The 14,351-nt window shown below is 39.6% G+C and overlaps 1 protein-coding gene across 39 annotated transcripts in view; it reads right to left on the bottom strand.

Annotated features, from left to right (window-relative positions):
• Positions 1–14,351, bottom strand: part of LOC107377453 (protein tyrosine phosphatase receptor type D) — a 677,785-nt gene that overhangs the window by 24,702 nt on the left and 638,732 nt on the right. For 26 of the 39 annotated variants that reach the window (XM_070547717.1, XM_070547719.1, XM_054748836.2 and 23 more), the window contains 3 exons: positions 12,367–12,479; positions 6,385–6,426; positions 5,822–5,919 (listed from right to left, as the gene is read on the bottom strand). In XM_070547717.1, the coding sequence (XP_070403818.1) occupies positions 5,822–5,919; positions 6,385–6,426; positions 12,367–12,479 (253 nt within the window). The remainder of the gene's footprint in view (positions 1–5,821; positions 5,920–6,384; positions 6,427–12,366; positions 12,480–14,351) is intronic. The other 13 variants (XM_054748860.2, XM_015947050.3, XM_015947063.3 and 10 more) reach the window with 1 other exon arrangement.

Raw genomic sequence — 14,351 nt, 5'->3', positions numbered from 1 at the left:
TACTGGTTTGAAACGAGTATCCGGCTCATCCCTAATATATATATATATATATATATATATATATATATATATATATATATATATATAGATATACATATATATCAATCAGAGAAGGAGAAACCGCCGGCTGCTACCACTTCAACTTTAGGACAAACTACCCGAGTCCCAAAAAGAAAAACACCATCTGAAGTCACAGACAACAAAAGATGTTTGGACCTAGAATACAGAAACTGGTTTTTAGCATCTTGTTTCCTCTGGTAATGTGGATTCTGGTTCCAATGGACGGGTCCTAAGGATAATCCTCAACGGGAGGGGTGAGAGTTCCATGGCCGTGATTGCGTTTAAAAGCTAACTTGTTTTACTTTCACGTTACTGGAGTTATAAAAACACATGTGGTTCTTACGTACTCAACAAGTGTGGAGTACTGCTAAGGGCCCAAAGTCCAAAGCACTCACAGGCAGCCTAATGCCACAATGAGCCGCAGTCAGATCAGGATATGCTTCCCCCTCTGTGTCAAGACTGCAAATGAAATGTGAAGGCATGAAGTGATCCACACCTAGCTAAAGTAACACATAAGTAGGGGTAACAGTGGCAGAGAAGGTGACGACTAAATGGGACTTTAAATGCCTGCCCTGTAACCAGAGGGTTGCAGGTTTGGGTCCTACTTGTGGTGGTCAGAGGGATAGGTGGTGCCGATTGTATAGTAGCCTAACTTCCGTCAATGTGCCCCAACCGATGCATGAATGTGTGTATGAATAGGTACAAGGATGACTGCACTTTCACTTTTGTATAATTTACAGTTTGGTAACTCTTATGTGGTAAATAAAGAACAAAATATAATTTATAGTTCTAAATATGTTTTGGGTGCCTTTTTTGTGCCTCCATGATATTATTCATCAGTTCAGAATGAAGTGTTAGGGTCTGAAATAGACGTGGTGTCGAATTGTTAGTAGTTCGTTTTTGCCTCTATTAAATATTCACCCACCTGAGTGCCATGCTTCCTATTCATCAGTTTTTCAGCATACATGAACTAAATAATGCAAATCAGGCTATGATGTCATTTAGAAAAGTCTAGTATCTCAACATTTAACCTGATTAATACCTTAAGAAGTTTGAGAACTGGAATCTGAGCTGCAACCTAAATGCAATCTGTCTTTAGTCATTAAATAATTACAACATATGACATCAACCACAAGTCAAAAGCATTTATATATGCTAGACTCACCACATAGGAAAACATCATAGTATACCACACTCACAATAAGTTCAATCATGCATTCAAACCCTATTTTAGCTTTGTGAAGCAGAGGTTAGGGATGAGCGAGTACACCACTAACTGTATCTGTTCAACCATCTAAATTATCTGTATCTGTATTTGGAGTGGGCGTGGCATAACCCGGAAGTGGGTGTGGTTTACATCAATACATTATTTTAAGTCTGAAATTGATATGGATTGATCAGAAGTAGCTATGTGTATTGTTTATTTGCAAACTATTTACAGAGCAGCCTCAGAATTGAGATTAAATATTTTCTATCACAATAGTAAAGGAACTATTACAGAACAAGTTTTTCAATAAAATCAGAACATTTATATTTAAGTGCAAGAATTAATACATCTGAACTCATGCAGTAGAAACTAGGAAATATGAAATACTAGAACCAGACACAACTTTTATTTTATTTTAATTTGATTAGACAGATTTTTTCTTAACGTTCTTGGCATTTTTCCCACATAAAGTTAAACAAAATGTTGATTAAGGTGTGTGTGTGTGTGTGTGTGTGTGTGTGTGTGTGAGTGTGTGAGAGGGAGAGAGTTAAAAAAAAAACCCGACCGGAGGGGAGGCAGTGACCGGCGCAGCACGTCAGCTGTCTTGTCAAATGCACCACGTAATTTACGAAAAAAGTCACTTTAAATATTCAACCAAAAAGAGGCGAGCTGAGGAAAACCTAGAGAGTACTGAAGAAATGTGAGCAACAGTGAAGCAAGCAGAGCGAGATCAGTTACTGTTGTGTGCGTGGATGGGCCGGACGGACTGAGCACCAGGCTGCAGAGTTTTGTGTGTAGGGAGGGGTGGGCGCTCTATGTGACTGGCCAACCACAGAAAGTGAAGACAGTCAGTTACCCAATGAGGATTTTCCTTCAGCACGATTACAGATATTTACGAGTTTTACTCGTTTCATGCTCGTATTCGTTAGTGCTGTACGATACTGCAAAATTTGGTATCGATCAGATATCAAGTAAATACAGGGGCTAGTATTGCCGATACCGATACCAATACCAATACTTTTTACTACTAGTCTAGTAGTTTTGTGGGATTTATTAAGATAAATAGGATCAATAAAACTTGAGTTTTCAGACAAGATTCTCATACTGATGATGTAACCCTAACCTTATTCATCATCAGTATGAGAATCTTGTCTGAAAACTCAAGTTTTATTGATGACTTAATTATTTTGTAATTTTTCCTTTAATAAATCATGTGTACGATGATAATAAAATACAGGGAACATTTTCAGGCAAATAATGTTTTCATTAGGAAACTCAAAATGGTTTAAAATGGTTAACAAGCTCAAGATTTTTTTTCTATTTGAAATCTATAAAGCTGTGTAAAAAAAATTCCAAACGGCGCTCCTTTTTCGGTCTGCCGTCACGCAGCCACAACAGTGCTTTCTGCTGTTCTGTGCTTGTCTCGTGCTGGCGCACTGTTTTACTTTTTTTCAATGTAACAGCGGACTGCCCGGTTGACTGACATCAGTAGCGTTCCAATCAAAGTGCTTTACTGGTTTGTTGGGCCAATCACAGCGCTCTTTTAGCGAGGTAGGCGGGATGTCCCTGCAAACAAACATGGCTGCCGCTCGAAACGGTCCAATCACAGGTATCAGCCAGGTAAACTACAAATCAAGATGGCTGCCATTCTGTAGTGGACCAATCATGGCGCTATATAGATTTCATGGGCCAATCGCAACACTAAGTAGGTGGGATGTTATTAGAAAAATAACCAAAAACAAAACGAAACTAGTCGGCGGTCAGCCGCTCGTTTGAAACGGCTTTGGCATCAAGTTTGGACTATTATGACTTTAGCTTTTGTTTGAGTCAAGATCAGATAGAAGTACTAACGTTTATTTAGTAAAAGGATGTGTTTTGCATCTTCTTTGACGGAGTTTGGTGGACTGCCTCATTGACCGACATCTGTAGCGGTGAGTACGTCATGGCTTGCCAGGCTAGAAGAAACGGAATTGATACCATAACGCAGGTATCTAGTAAATACTAAAAACCAATGTTAGATCGATACTATCGATATTTTAGATCGATCCACCCAGCCCTAGTATTCGTCAAAAAAGCTTTATCCGTACCGGATACTCGTCTGAAACGAGTATCCGGCTCATCCCTAGCAGTTGATAATGGTCTCTCTTGGTAATTGAAACAGAATACTGGATCACAAAAATAAAATCAAAAGAGTGACGGCGTTCCATGGATGTGAACATTAAAAGCTTTATAATATATTTCATGCCCGTGTTCTTTATCTACAGCAGTACGTAGGAGACAAAGCACTGGCTCAGCATGATATTTTATCAAAATACATTGAAACAGTGGACTGCAATGTTGCTCGCAATAAAGATATTTATTACACTGCGCTCATAAGATTGTTTTCCATTGTTCTCGAGTAAGCAGTGTGAAATTGCAATTGAGAGGTACTCAAGGTGTGGTAATGATTGGGCAGCTATGCAACCATACATACAGTATGGTGACCCTGTCTTTTGCTTTGGGATCAATGAATGTTCTGCAAACAAAACTATACACTAGAAACTTGTGCATTTACACCAAAATTTTCTGTACACAGTCTTGAAGGGTAAAAGTAAGGACATGGTAAAAGTGAACCAGTTTGCTTTTGTTGAATACTGATGCTGAGTTTTAGAAATCAACAATTTCAGACAGTTTTGGTTTGGCTTATTTAACATTATATCTATTTATTTTTACAATTTTTATGATATTAAAAACAAAAAAAGCGATCAAAGAAAATAGGAATGTCCCGATCAGGTTTTTTTGCCCTTGAGTCTGAGTCATTTGATTTTGAGAATCTGCCGATACCGAGTCCCGATCCGATGCTTTCAATACATAAAAAAAAGAAAAGAAAAGGAAGAAACAGTTCTAGAATGTTCCTTATTTTTTTATTTAATTACCTTTTTATTTTAATTTTTAACAACACTTCTGTGAGGTAGCTTGAACAATCAAGTAATAAATAACATAAATTCTTCACTTTTGGACTTTATTGCAAATATAAAAAGTCTATTATAAAAACAGATAGCACTTCAGCTTAAAATACCTGGCAGGGGTCTATTTTGCCTCGGCCCCCAAAATGCTTAGAAACGTCCCTGGCATGGAACGGAGTTTTAAAGATGATCTGAATCGTATCAACTATATAAATACTACATTCTGATAAATTATTATTTTATACAGGTACAAACGTGTAGTGGGATAAATCTACCTACTTTTTATTTTTTTAAGTACTTAGTTTTGTTTTCTTGGTTTTTATTTTCCTATCTTCCTGTCCTGTCTGTCTCCGATCTTCCTGCATCTCCCAGTCCTCCAGAAAAACTCCTGCCTGCTTCCTTCTTTTTCACCTCACAAGTAACTTTTTACCTATTAGATAAAATTGATCTATTGATCGCAAAAAAAGCGAAGTGTGCACTGCGCTGCCCGGCTGCGCCAGTGACGAGTGCTGCAGTGCGAGCGCGTCCACACGTCATGCTCATATAGACAGAAATTACCAGAGAAAATGAATGGACACGAATGACTGTGTGTTCATTGTATATTTTTGGTGACGCCACTTACAAACTTAGAAAATGTTACTGTGGCAGTGTGTAGAACGCAGCTGGAGTTCATGAATAATCAGCGGCCTGCCTGCTGCTCTGCTCAAAAGAATCCCCGCTACGTTGAGTCCATATAAATAATATAATATAGGTAGAAACGGGATATTTTTTGTGCTCCTTCTGGGTGTGTAAGTTAAGGGCATCAGGGGAGCCTGGCAACCTTTAAGGAGAACCAAGTTGCTCTCAGGTAATTTGAACCCAGTATCCGAGTCCGGATCGGGAAGTAAAGCCCGAGTCCCGATCAGTCTGAAACCACGTGATCGGGGCCAATTTCCGATCATGTGATCGGATCGGGACATCCCTTATAGGAAATGTGTGCAATGCTCACACTACACTGTGTGTGGGCTAATTGTCAACAATGGGTATACCATAGATGTAGGCATCTTTTGAGCAGCTTTTAAAAATCAAACCTACACCATTTGATTTCACAGAAATAATTATATGGTTTTGATTTAAACATAAAATCCACAAAACTTTCTGTGTTGTATTAAAAAGTACCTTTGCTTTTAAGGCCACCCTCGTTGTTTGATTGACACAATGGTTTGCTGCCCACATATGTGCCTGCCAGTTAAATGGATTAGTATGCACAGGCATAGACAACACTAATTATTTTTAAAATGACAATAAACAGTTTAATTAATTGGCAAGCCATATACTAAAACAACCTGGTTTGTCACATGATGCATCTTCATTTTTGGGCTTCATCCAAGTTCATTCCTTTTCATCCTGAATGTGTTGCTATCTTTTTGCTTCATTTTTTAACAAAGATTGATAATTTTCAACATTTCTTACACGTTTACTGAAGTAAGGGATGCCAAAGCCAACAATAATTCAAAAGTATACCGCTTTGCGCAGATAGAAAAACTACTTTGGTTATTGACAACTTTCTTCTTCTACTTTTATGGACAAATACAATTCATTCAAAATTGCTTGTATTTTCTGATCATACCTCATATTCCTGTGAAAACTTGAGGTTGTCGTTGGCTTTCAGGCGCTCTACATGATCAGCTAACTCCATGATGGGGATTGGAGGGTGGCTAGCCATACCTGTTGATAAATAAAGACAGAAAAGTGATTGACCGGTCTTGGTATCAGTCATCTCCAAAACCCAAGCAAACAATGTTTTAATTAGCGGTATGTGATAATAAGTGTGGGAATGGAAGATTGTTAGGCTGATTTGTTCACTCAAAGCAGTGACCATGCCAATAAAGAGAAAATGGACAAAAAAGCAAATGGGAGGTCATCAACACTCGTCCCCACTCCCTATCTCGAGAGAAACATGTTATTCACACAGAAGGCTGAAATGGATAGTTAGCGTGAGAGTATGCCACAAAACCCCCCAAAAAACAAATAGCTGATTTGAGCAATAACATGTTGTCATTTTAAACTCCACCTCCTGATTTTGTGTTAACACCAGATGGATTAGATGCAAATGGAAATTCAAAGCTTGGCAGGAAAAAAAAGGTAAAAGAAGGACAAGTTATGTCAAATGAATAATCGAGAACAACTAACTTGACAAATGGAGATTACTGGGGTAACTGGATGCACCTGAACCTGTGAAGGAAATGGTGGTGGAATTAACTGATGAAAAGACATGTGATGACTACTTTCTTCAAAAGACAAAGAGTAGAAATTAAAATGTGATAAATAGCTGAATAAGTAAACTAGATGGGACAGTTATTAGTAACAAAATAATGCAAGATACTCTGGGAGAAGAAATCAGCATTAGGTGGTATCTGGATAAGATCAGATAAGATAAGATCTAATTGATCCAACAGTGGGTTAAAACCATAATAAACTCATTCATACTGGTACTGAAAAGAATTTTGTCTAAAACTGTGTATTTTTTCCATTTTACTGTAAATACCATAAAATAATGGTGGTGAGTCACCAGGGTTTAAACTGCACACAGGCTTCCGGGGGACCCACGCGAGAATACTGTAAAGCCCATTTTACAAGAGACGCATCATGACAGCAAATCAGTATAATATTACTGTAATATTATAAATGTGCCATGCCAGCATGGCGATGCGCAAATTTTGCAGCATTCATTCTGTCTTGCTTGGCAGTAATATTGTGTTGTCTGTCTTATAATTCAATTCAATTCAATAATACTTTATTAATCCCAGAGGGAAATTAGAGTTTCAGTACACACAATTCTGAGATCAGACATTCATACATACACACACACGACAAGAATTGGTGACTGTGGTCATTTGCAACCCGAGTCGCGCTACTGTAATAGATCAAGAGGGTTTATATGAGGATAGAGTTGGGGGGAGGGAAAAAAAGGCACTTCAGAGTTACCCTCACCAGAGAGGGTAGCTTTGCTATGCAAAAAAAAAAAAAAAAAAAAAAAAACACCTCAGACAGAAATGCTCACAGACTTCAGACATTATACAACATAAGTGTCCACTAGATGGTGAGGTAGGGTTGGGACTCTCCTCACTTCGGTGCGTGCAGCCGCAGAGCAGCGCATTTCACCTCCGTTTGGACAGGGGACTGAGGTAATGGGTTAGAGAGCACAATGACTCCTAGATACGGTTCTACGGCCCTCACCGGTCACAGTCCCGCCCAGAGTGGGATAGGCTAGAAGAGTTACCATAGCAACAGCCGCATTTCATATTTCTTCTGAGGGGGGAGTTTTTACTTCAGCCTTGCAGGCTCCAAGGGCACCAGATTCAGATAAGCATTGTTTTGGGCCAATTTCCTCTCTGCCTTAGAGTTCTGTCATCAACCCCTCAAGATCCAATTAGGGTTGTCACGGTAACCGGTGTAGCGGTAAACCCCGGTAAAAAAGTTGACAATAATAATAACCGTCTTGTTTTTAAAAAAATATATCATCTCGGTGGATTACCGCGGCTGCGGTGTAGGTGCGGTGACCCTTACCAGCCACCGTATCATATGCTGAAGTTGCTGGTGGCACACGCGCACTTTGTTGTTTACAGCCAAAACGTTCTTGAAGCTAAAGCTGAAATAATGGCCAAAGGAGGAGACGGCAGCACTCAGGACATTTATTATCCCTCAAAAAAGACAAAGTGGGATGTACGGGCATTTTTTGGATTTTTGAAGAATGCCGAGGGACAGTTTATAGAAGACAGCTATCCTGTTTGCAGCATGTGCAGAAAAAAGTTTCTGTGAAAGGCAGCAACGCTTCAAATCTCATGACACATCTGCGTGACCATCACCCACAACTCTACAGACAACGCAAGGCAAGCTAACGTTAGCATTTTAGCTAAAATTTGTGATCTGAGGATTTGGGTTGAGGGAGAATGCAACAAGTCGCTATATAAATCAGCCGCAGCACTGCTACCTGCATATAAACCGTGTCGCGGTCACCCCCATATTGAAATGACGCTATGCATTACGGGGCTCCCAGGGGCAGATAAGAGTTGGTCTCTCTCCGAGAATAATTATGAATTTAACAATGATTACTTCCTGATGACATTTTCCCACATCTGCAAAGCTCACTGGAAGGACACATACCGACGACAATATTTTCCTGATATAAGGTTTATTACTCAAGTAAGGGTAAAAAAAAAGTATCCGATTAGAAGGCTACTTGAGTACTGAGTATCGTCTGATCTAATATTTTTAAAATGATGTCATCAAACAGAACAAAAATAAGAAGTTATGGGCAAATATTGGTATTTTAAAGACTAAAGGGGAAACATGTCAACAAATAAACAACATAATTACAAAACAACAAATTTTAGGCAAAATTTAGACACAAACTGAGGACAATATTTTCCTGATATACAGGGTTTATTTAGTTGTCTGAAAATGTAACACGTTTAAAAAAAATACCGCGATAATACAGAAAACCATGATAATTTTGGTCACAATAACCGTGAGGTTAAATTTTCACACTCTGACAACCCTAGATCCAATAATGGCGTAATGAACCTATCCCAATCTGTGCTGATCCATCCACAACTCTGTCCTTGATGGAATCCACCTTCTGGGTCAAAGCCTGAATCTCAGCGAAAGTTCCAAGCATACGACTCATCTCAACAATTATATGAGTTTGTGCGTTCACAGTGCGATGCATTCCATCCCTAAGCTCCGGGTTTGAGCCAATATTCCTCGAAAGCTCGTTAATTTTCCGGTAAGCCAGGTAACCGCTCAGGCCAAACAGCATAAATCCCAACACCAAAACCACGAATATCCAGACATCTTCAGAATCCTCTACAGACAGTTGAGAGAGGCAGATCAGGTTCCACTGTTTCCAGGAGTCCATTATATACCCAGCTGGCTCTGTCCCAGAGGGGTATCCGGGAGCCCCTTCTCCTATTTTCATCGTTGAAAAAATGTTGTCAATTGCGTTGAGTGACCAACTGACCAGATCCATTTTAATAATTTCCAGTTTCCAGAAAAAACTGCAGAAAGCGCCGTGCACAAGACAGGACAAAGAGCCTTGGGATAAGAGAGGGAGGGAGAGGAGAAAAAAGCGTCTGTACTCTCCAAGAGGTGGAAGAAGAAGAAAGATAAACATTATAAACAGCGATTATGCCTTGGTGCAACAGAAGAAGGTATCATGATAACGTGGGGAGTTACTGGCGAGCTTCAGCCAGCAACTATATTGAAAATAAAAGTAAACACGGGCCGTAAGTTTTGCTTTTTTAAACAGAATCAGCTGAGACGGCAAACTGAAGCAATGCAGTGCTCCTGAAGCTTCTCTCCGTTAGAGCTGAAGCTCAGATGCCCAGACACTGCACGGGGACTGTGGAGGACAGAAACCTTTAGAAGCGGCTTGTCAAAAAAGTTATTGAGTGTGGCTTCAATCGCAATAAAAGCAACTTATGTTCAAGATAATGTTCTTTTAATTTACATTTTTTGTGAAGGTGTTTAAATCTTGATGATTTCTAAATGTATGTTGTTTTTAAACCACTGGCTGGTTCAGTTCTCTGTTTTTTTAACTAAAAAAAGTTAATTTACAAGAAAACCACTAATGTCTTAGATGTATATTTCTATCAAAATCAGTACAGTACAGTATAGTGTGACACAAAGCTATAGATCTAGCACTAATAGTATTTTTTGTATTAATTAAATCCCTTCACACCTAAAAATGGTTATACCATCATAGCGTTTTATCAATCAAATATTACTTGAGAGATGTCTTGATTTTCGACTGACAGGGCTAACATGGCGTACTGCTGCTACAGTCTGCAGCATCATGTTTCAATCTCAACTCATGCTTTTTTAAAGCAAAGTAATAAAGACATTTCATTAAATAAAATAAAAAATCACAAATACCTTTCTTTTTTTACTGGTGTGACAGATCCAACTGATTACCAAATATCAAACATTCAAAAACTTTTGCACCATTTAGGCTTACCAGCTGGGTGTCATGGAAACACAGTGATGTTTCATTTTTGTTTCTGGCACAAGTAGGCATTAGCTAATGGAAGCTGCGCTGTTGGCACACCCACTCCGAAAGACTGCAAAAGTTGTTTCTATTACCATCTCCTACTCAAAATCCATTTTCCCTTGGGGGGGGGGGGGGGTGTCAATGAAAGTGCCTTTTCTGACATGCCGTCGTTCAATCATCAAGCATCCTTATAATGGAAATGTCCAATGAGAGGGTAAAGAGGTGAAAAGAAGGGAAGGGAAGAGAGAGGTGTTCTTATGTAGAAGTACTTGAGAGATGGTGAGAAAAAAAATGTTTGGCCCTTCTTTTGAGCAGCGAAATAGGCAAGATACTGGCTCTCAGAAAAGCTTTTGGGGAGGGGGGAAATGATGGCTTGAGAGGTGAGTGAAATAGTGGAAGGATAGTTGAAATCACTCTGAGCCAAAAGGAAAAATACCCCTCTGCTAGGATGAAGCACTCTGTAATGGTCCTAAAATCATTGAGGAGCTTTCATAAATATGCATTACAAAAAGCCTGCGGGGATAATATATTCGTCTTTATACCAGCTGACCTGAAAATACGACTTTGATATTTCAACATTATTGGCAGTCTCTGAACACCAGTCCAAAAGCAGTCAATGCCAGAGGAAGTTGAGGTAGTTAAGCTGTCGGTCTGGGTACGGCTAAAGATGCACGCCACCTCTCCAAGTAATATACAGATGGAGACTCTCATTTTTACCTGAGGTGAGAAACAGCAAACGTGAATGAGCCAAGATGGGACTGATGTCAGAAAAGAGGGGTCAAAGCAACAAAACGCCAGTACTCCTGTCTCACTGGCTTTCACACAAAAATAGAACTTGCAGCCTTCATATGTTTTCCTTCACCTTCTGCTGTGACTTTACACAGCACTGTACCTTTGAAGCTGTTCTGTTCTATTCTGAGTATGTATGACGAGCTATGATGACCTGGATAACCCAGGTGCAGATGAAGATGACATATGCCATGTTAGCATCAAGCCTGCATTCCTGCCTCTTTTTTCTTCCGTGAAGCATCTCCAGGGACATGAGCACCTGTCCACTGTCTCCTCACAAAAGGCCCTCATGTTCAATGCCAACGCCTCGGCGTAGGTGATGGAAGAATTTTTTTAAGCATCTGAACAACATCTGAATAACTTTTATGGACAGGATTTCTAGGTGCAGCTAAGGTGTTGAGGGTATCCTCCTAAAGAATGGGTCTCTGGTTTTGCAGATTATGTGGTCCTGTTGGCTTTATCAGAATGTGATCTCCGGCTCTCACTAGAGTGGTTCGAAGCAAACTGTGAAATAGCTGGGATGAGAATCAGCTCGTCAAAATCTGAGACCATGGTCTTGAGTCGTAAAAGGGTGGAGGAGTTTAAGTATCTCTGGGTCTTGTTCACCAGTAAGGGACAGCTGGAATGCAATATCAATCTGCGAATTGGTGCTGCATCTGCAATGATGCAAGCATTGTACTGGTCTGTCATGGTGAAGAGAGAGTTGAGCCGGAAGGCAAAGCTCTTGATTTACCAGTCAATCTACATTCCTACCCTCACCTATGGTCACGAGCTTTGGGTAGCGACCGAAATTATAAGATCGCAGATACAAGCGGCTAAATTGAGTTTTCTCCGCAGGGTGGCTGGGCTCTCCCTTAGAGATAGGGTGAGAAGCTTGGTCATCCAGGAGGGGCTCGGAGTAGACCTGCTCCTCCTCCACAATGAGAGGAGCCAATTGAAGTGGCTCGGATATCTAGTTAGGATACCTCCTGGACGCCTCCCTGGTGAGGTTTTCCGGGCACATCCAACCAGGAGGAGACCTAAAGGAAGACCCAGGACACGCTAGAGAGACTATGTCTCACAGCTGGCATGGAAATGCCTTAGGATTCCCCTGGAGGAGCTGGCCCAAGTGGCTGGGGAAAGGAAAGTCTGGGCCTCCCTGCTTAGGATACTGCCCCCGCGACCCAAGCGGGGGCCAAAAATGGATGGATGGATCTGACAGTATACTTTGAAGTCTGTTTGGTTGTCATAGAGACAATGAATCATGAATGTTTTTTGTTTTGGCTCATATGAAGGACCCAGTCTGTGGCATTTTCAATTTTAATTTTGATGAAAGTGCAGCTTTGAATACTTACCGGGAGTTTGGAAGTTGAGACGCCGGAGCTCGACGGGATCAGTTGGATGATGAAGTGGCATTTCTTTGCTGTTGGGCAGACTTCCTTTTCTTGCTTCTGTTTCTGCCCGTTTTCTGTAAAATGATTTCAGATGAGAAATAATACCTCAATCATAGCTAGTCTTTACTGTTGCCTAAAACATGCCTCATCAAAAGCTGCAATTTCACAATCACAACTACTTATGTAAATTCAACAAATACCCCAGTAATTTGCCTTTGACAGGTATTTTTAACCAATCACTTCCACCCCCTTCCTGGTTTACCACCTTTTTAACCCCTTGTCACAAACACACATTCAACCCATTCTGGCATTAAAACTTACAGATGTAATATTAGGATTAGTACCTTCACCATACACCTGCCATTTCTAGTCATATAGATGTGTACTGCCCTCTGGTGGAGGATCTACACTTGGCAAGAGCCAATTTTATTTGTCTATTAGTGCTATATCGTTATAGAATTACATAATGAAATAAAACACATTATATAGCCAAGTTATTAATATTAAACAATAATTAGATCAGTCTCCAATTGATCATCATTGTTTAATATTTCAGGCAAGAGTTAAGTCAATCCTGCAAAAAGGAATCATGGCCAATGCCAGAAGATCACCTTTGCTGATGACACAGCTATATTCCTGAACTTGCTATAGTTTACCACTAAAGTCCAACCCTGAAACATTACTTGATTGTTGTGACACATGCAGCTTTTGTGGTACAACAAAACATGATTGGAGAACACTGAAGAGGGAGTGGCACTGATCCAAGATGTAAAACGGGCACTGGCTATTGCAGAAAACCTCACTAACCTTATTAGTTACAAGTTCACAGAAAATTGAAGCTATCACGTTTGTTTTTGATGCATCAGCAAAAAAATGCATTTGTTGTGACTAAAACAAATTTCTGACTTTACTTTTTTTTTACTCATGTCGCCGTGAGAGTACCTTTAGAAGTCTTGTGGTCGGTCTTTAATACTGCTTTTAACAGAACTGTTCACCTGGCTGTAAAATGTTCAATCTTGGTTTTATACTTTTTAATTAATGCTTGCCTATTGTTCAATGTTTTTATTTCCTTTAAGGATGCTTTCTTTCACAAAGAACTTTTAGCACATTCTCATGTTTTTAAAACAACTCGGAACACAATTGTTCTGGTTGTTTTATCGAGATGGATAGTACCTTTGATCTCAATTTGTGACAGTTTGCTAAAACAAGTTGCTGTATCCATTGGTCAATTGCAAAAAGTGGTAAAAATCAGTACAATTATAACTTGCAAAACTGTGAGAATTTTTTTTTTGTAAAATTGCAACGCGTATTTCAGTATTTTAAAAGCAGTGTGGGTCTTGCAGCATCATAAGCAAAATAGGTTTTATATCTGAAATTTATGCATTCTGTTTAAAGAATGTGTATTGGAATGTTTACTTCATGAAGTGCCTCGAAACAACTCTTGCCATTATTTGGCGATATATAAATAAACTGAATAGAAATAGAATATGAAATTTTATATGTTTGTTTTAAATTGAGGGAAGAACGGTTTGGTTTTCCAACAACCGCTCCTAATGATCAAGATGTGTTTTGATTGATGACTTCCACCCCAGAGAGCAATGAGTTTGTAACCATTATAGCCATTATTTGATTATTTGATAATCTTACCTGTCTGGTTTGCTGCTCCATTGGAAAGCAGGAAAAAAAAAAAAAAAAAACGACATTAAGTGGTGAGACCTTTTAGGTTTACATAATTGAGAATTCCAGTAACTGAACGACCGGCAGTGGAAGAGACAAATGATACCATCACGTCGTTTGCAGCTTTGTGTGCTAGATTAGTGACGCTTCACTTCGGGGATTATGCTCAATTATGCAGCCTTGGGGTTCTTTGTTTCAAATACTACAAATTCCCAGGTGCAGCCAAGATTTGAACACTGTATGTCTGCTATTTTGAGCAGTTTCAGCTG

This window comes from Nothobranchius furzeri, chromosome 2, assembly GCF_043380555.1.
Source record: "Nothobranchius furzeri strain GRZ-AD chromosome 2, NfurGRZ-RIMD1, whole genome shotgun sequence".
Classification (NCBI taxonomy): domain Eukaryota; kingdom Metazoa; phylum Chordata; class Actinopteri; order Cyprinodontiformes; family Nothobranchiidae; genus Nothobranchius; species Nothobranchius furzeri.
The sequence above is the reverse complement of the archived record's forward strand: the minus strand, read 5'-3'. Positions and strand labels throughout refer to the sequence as shown.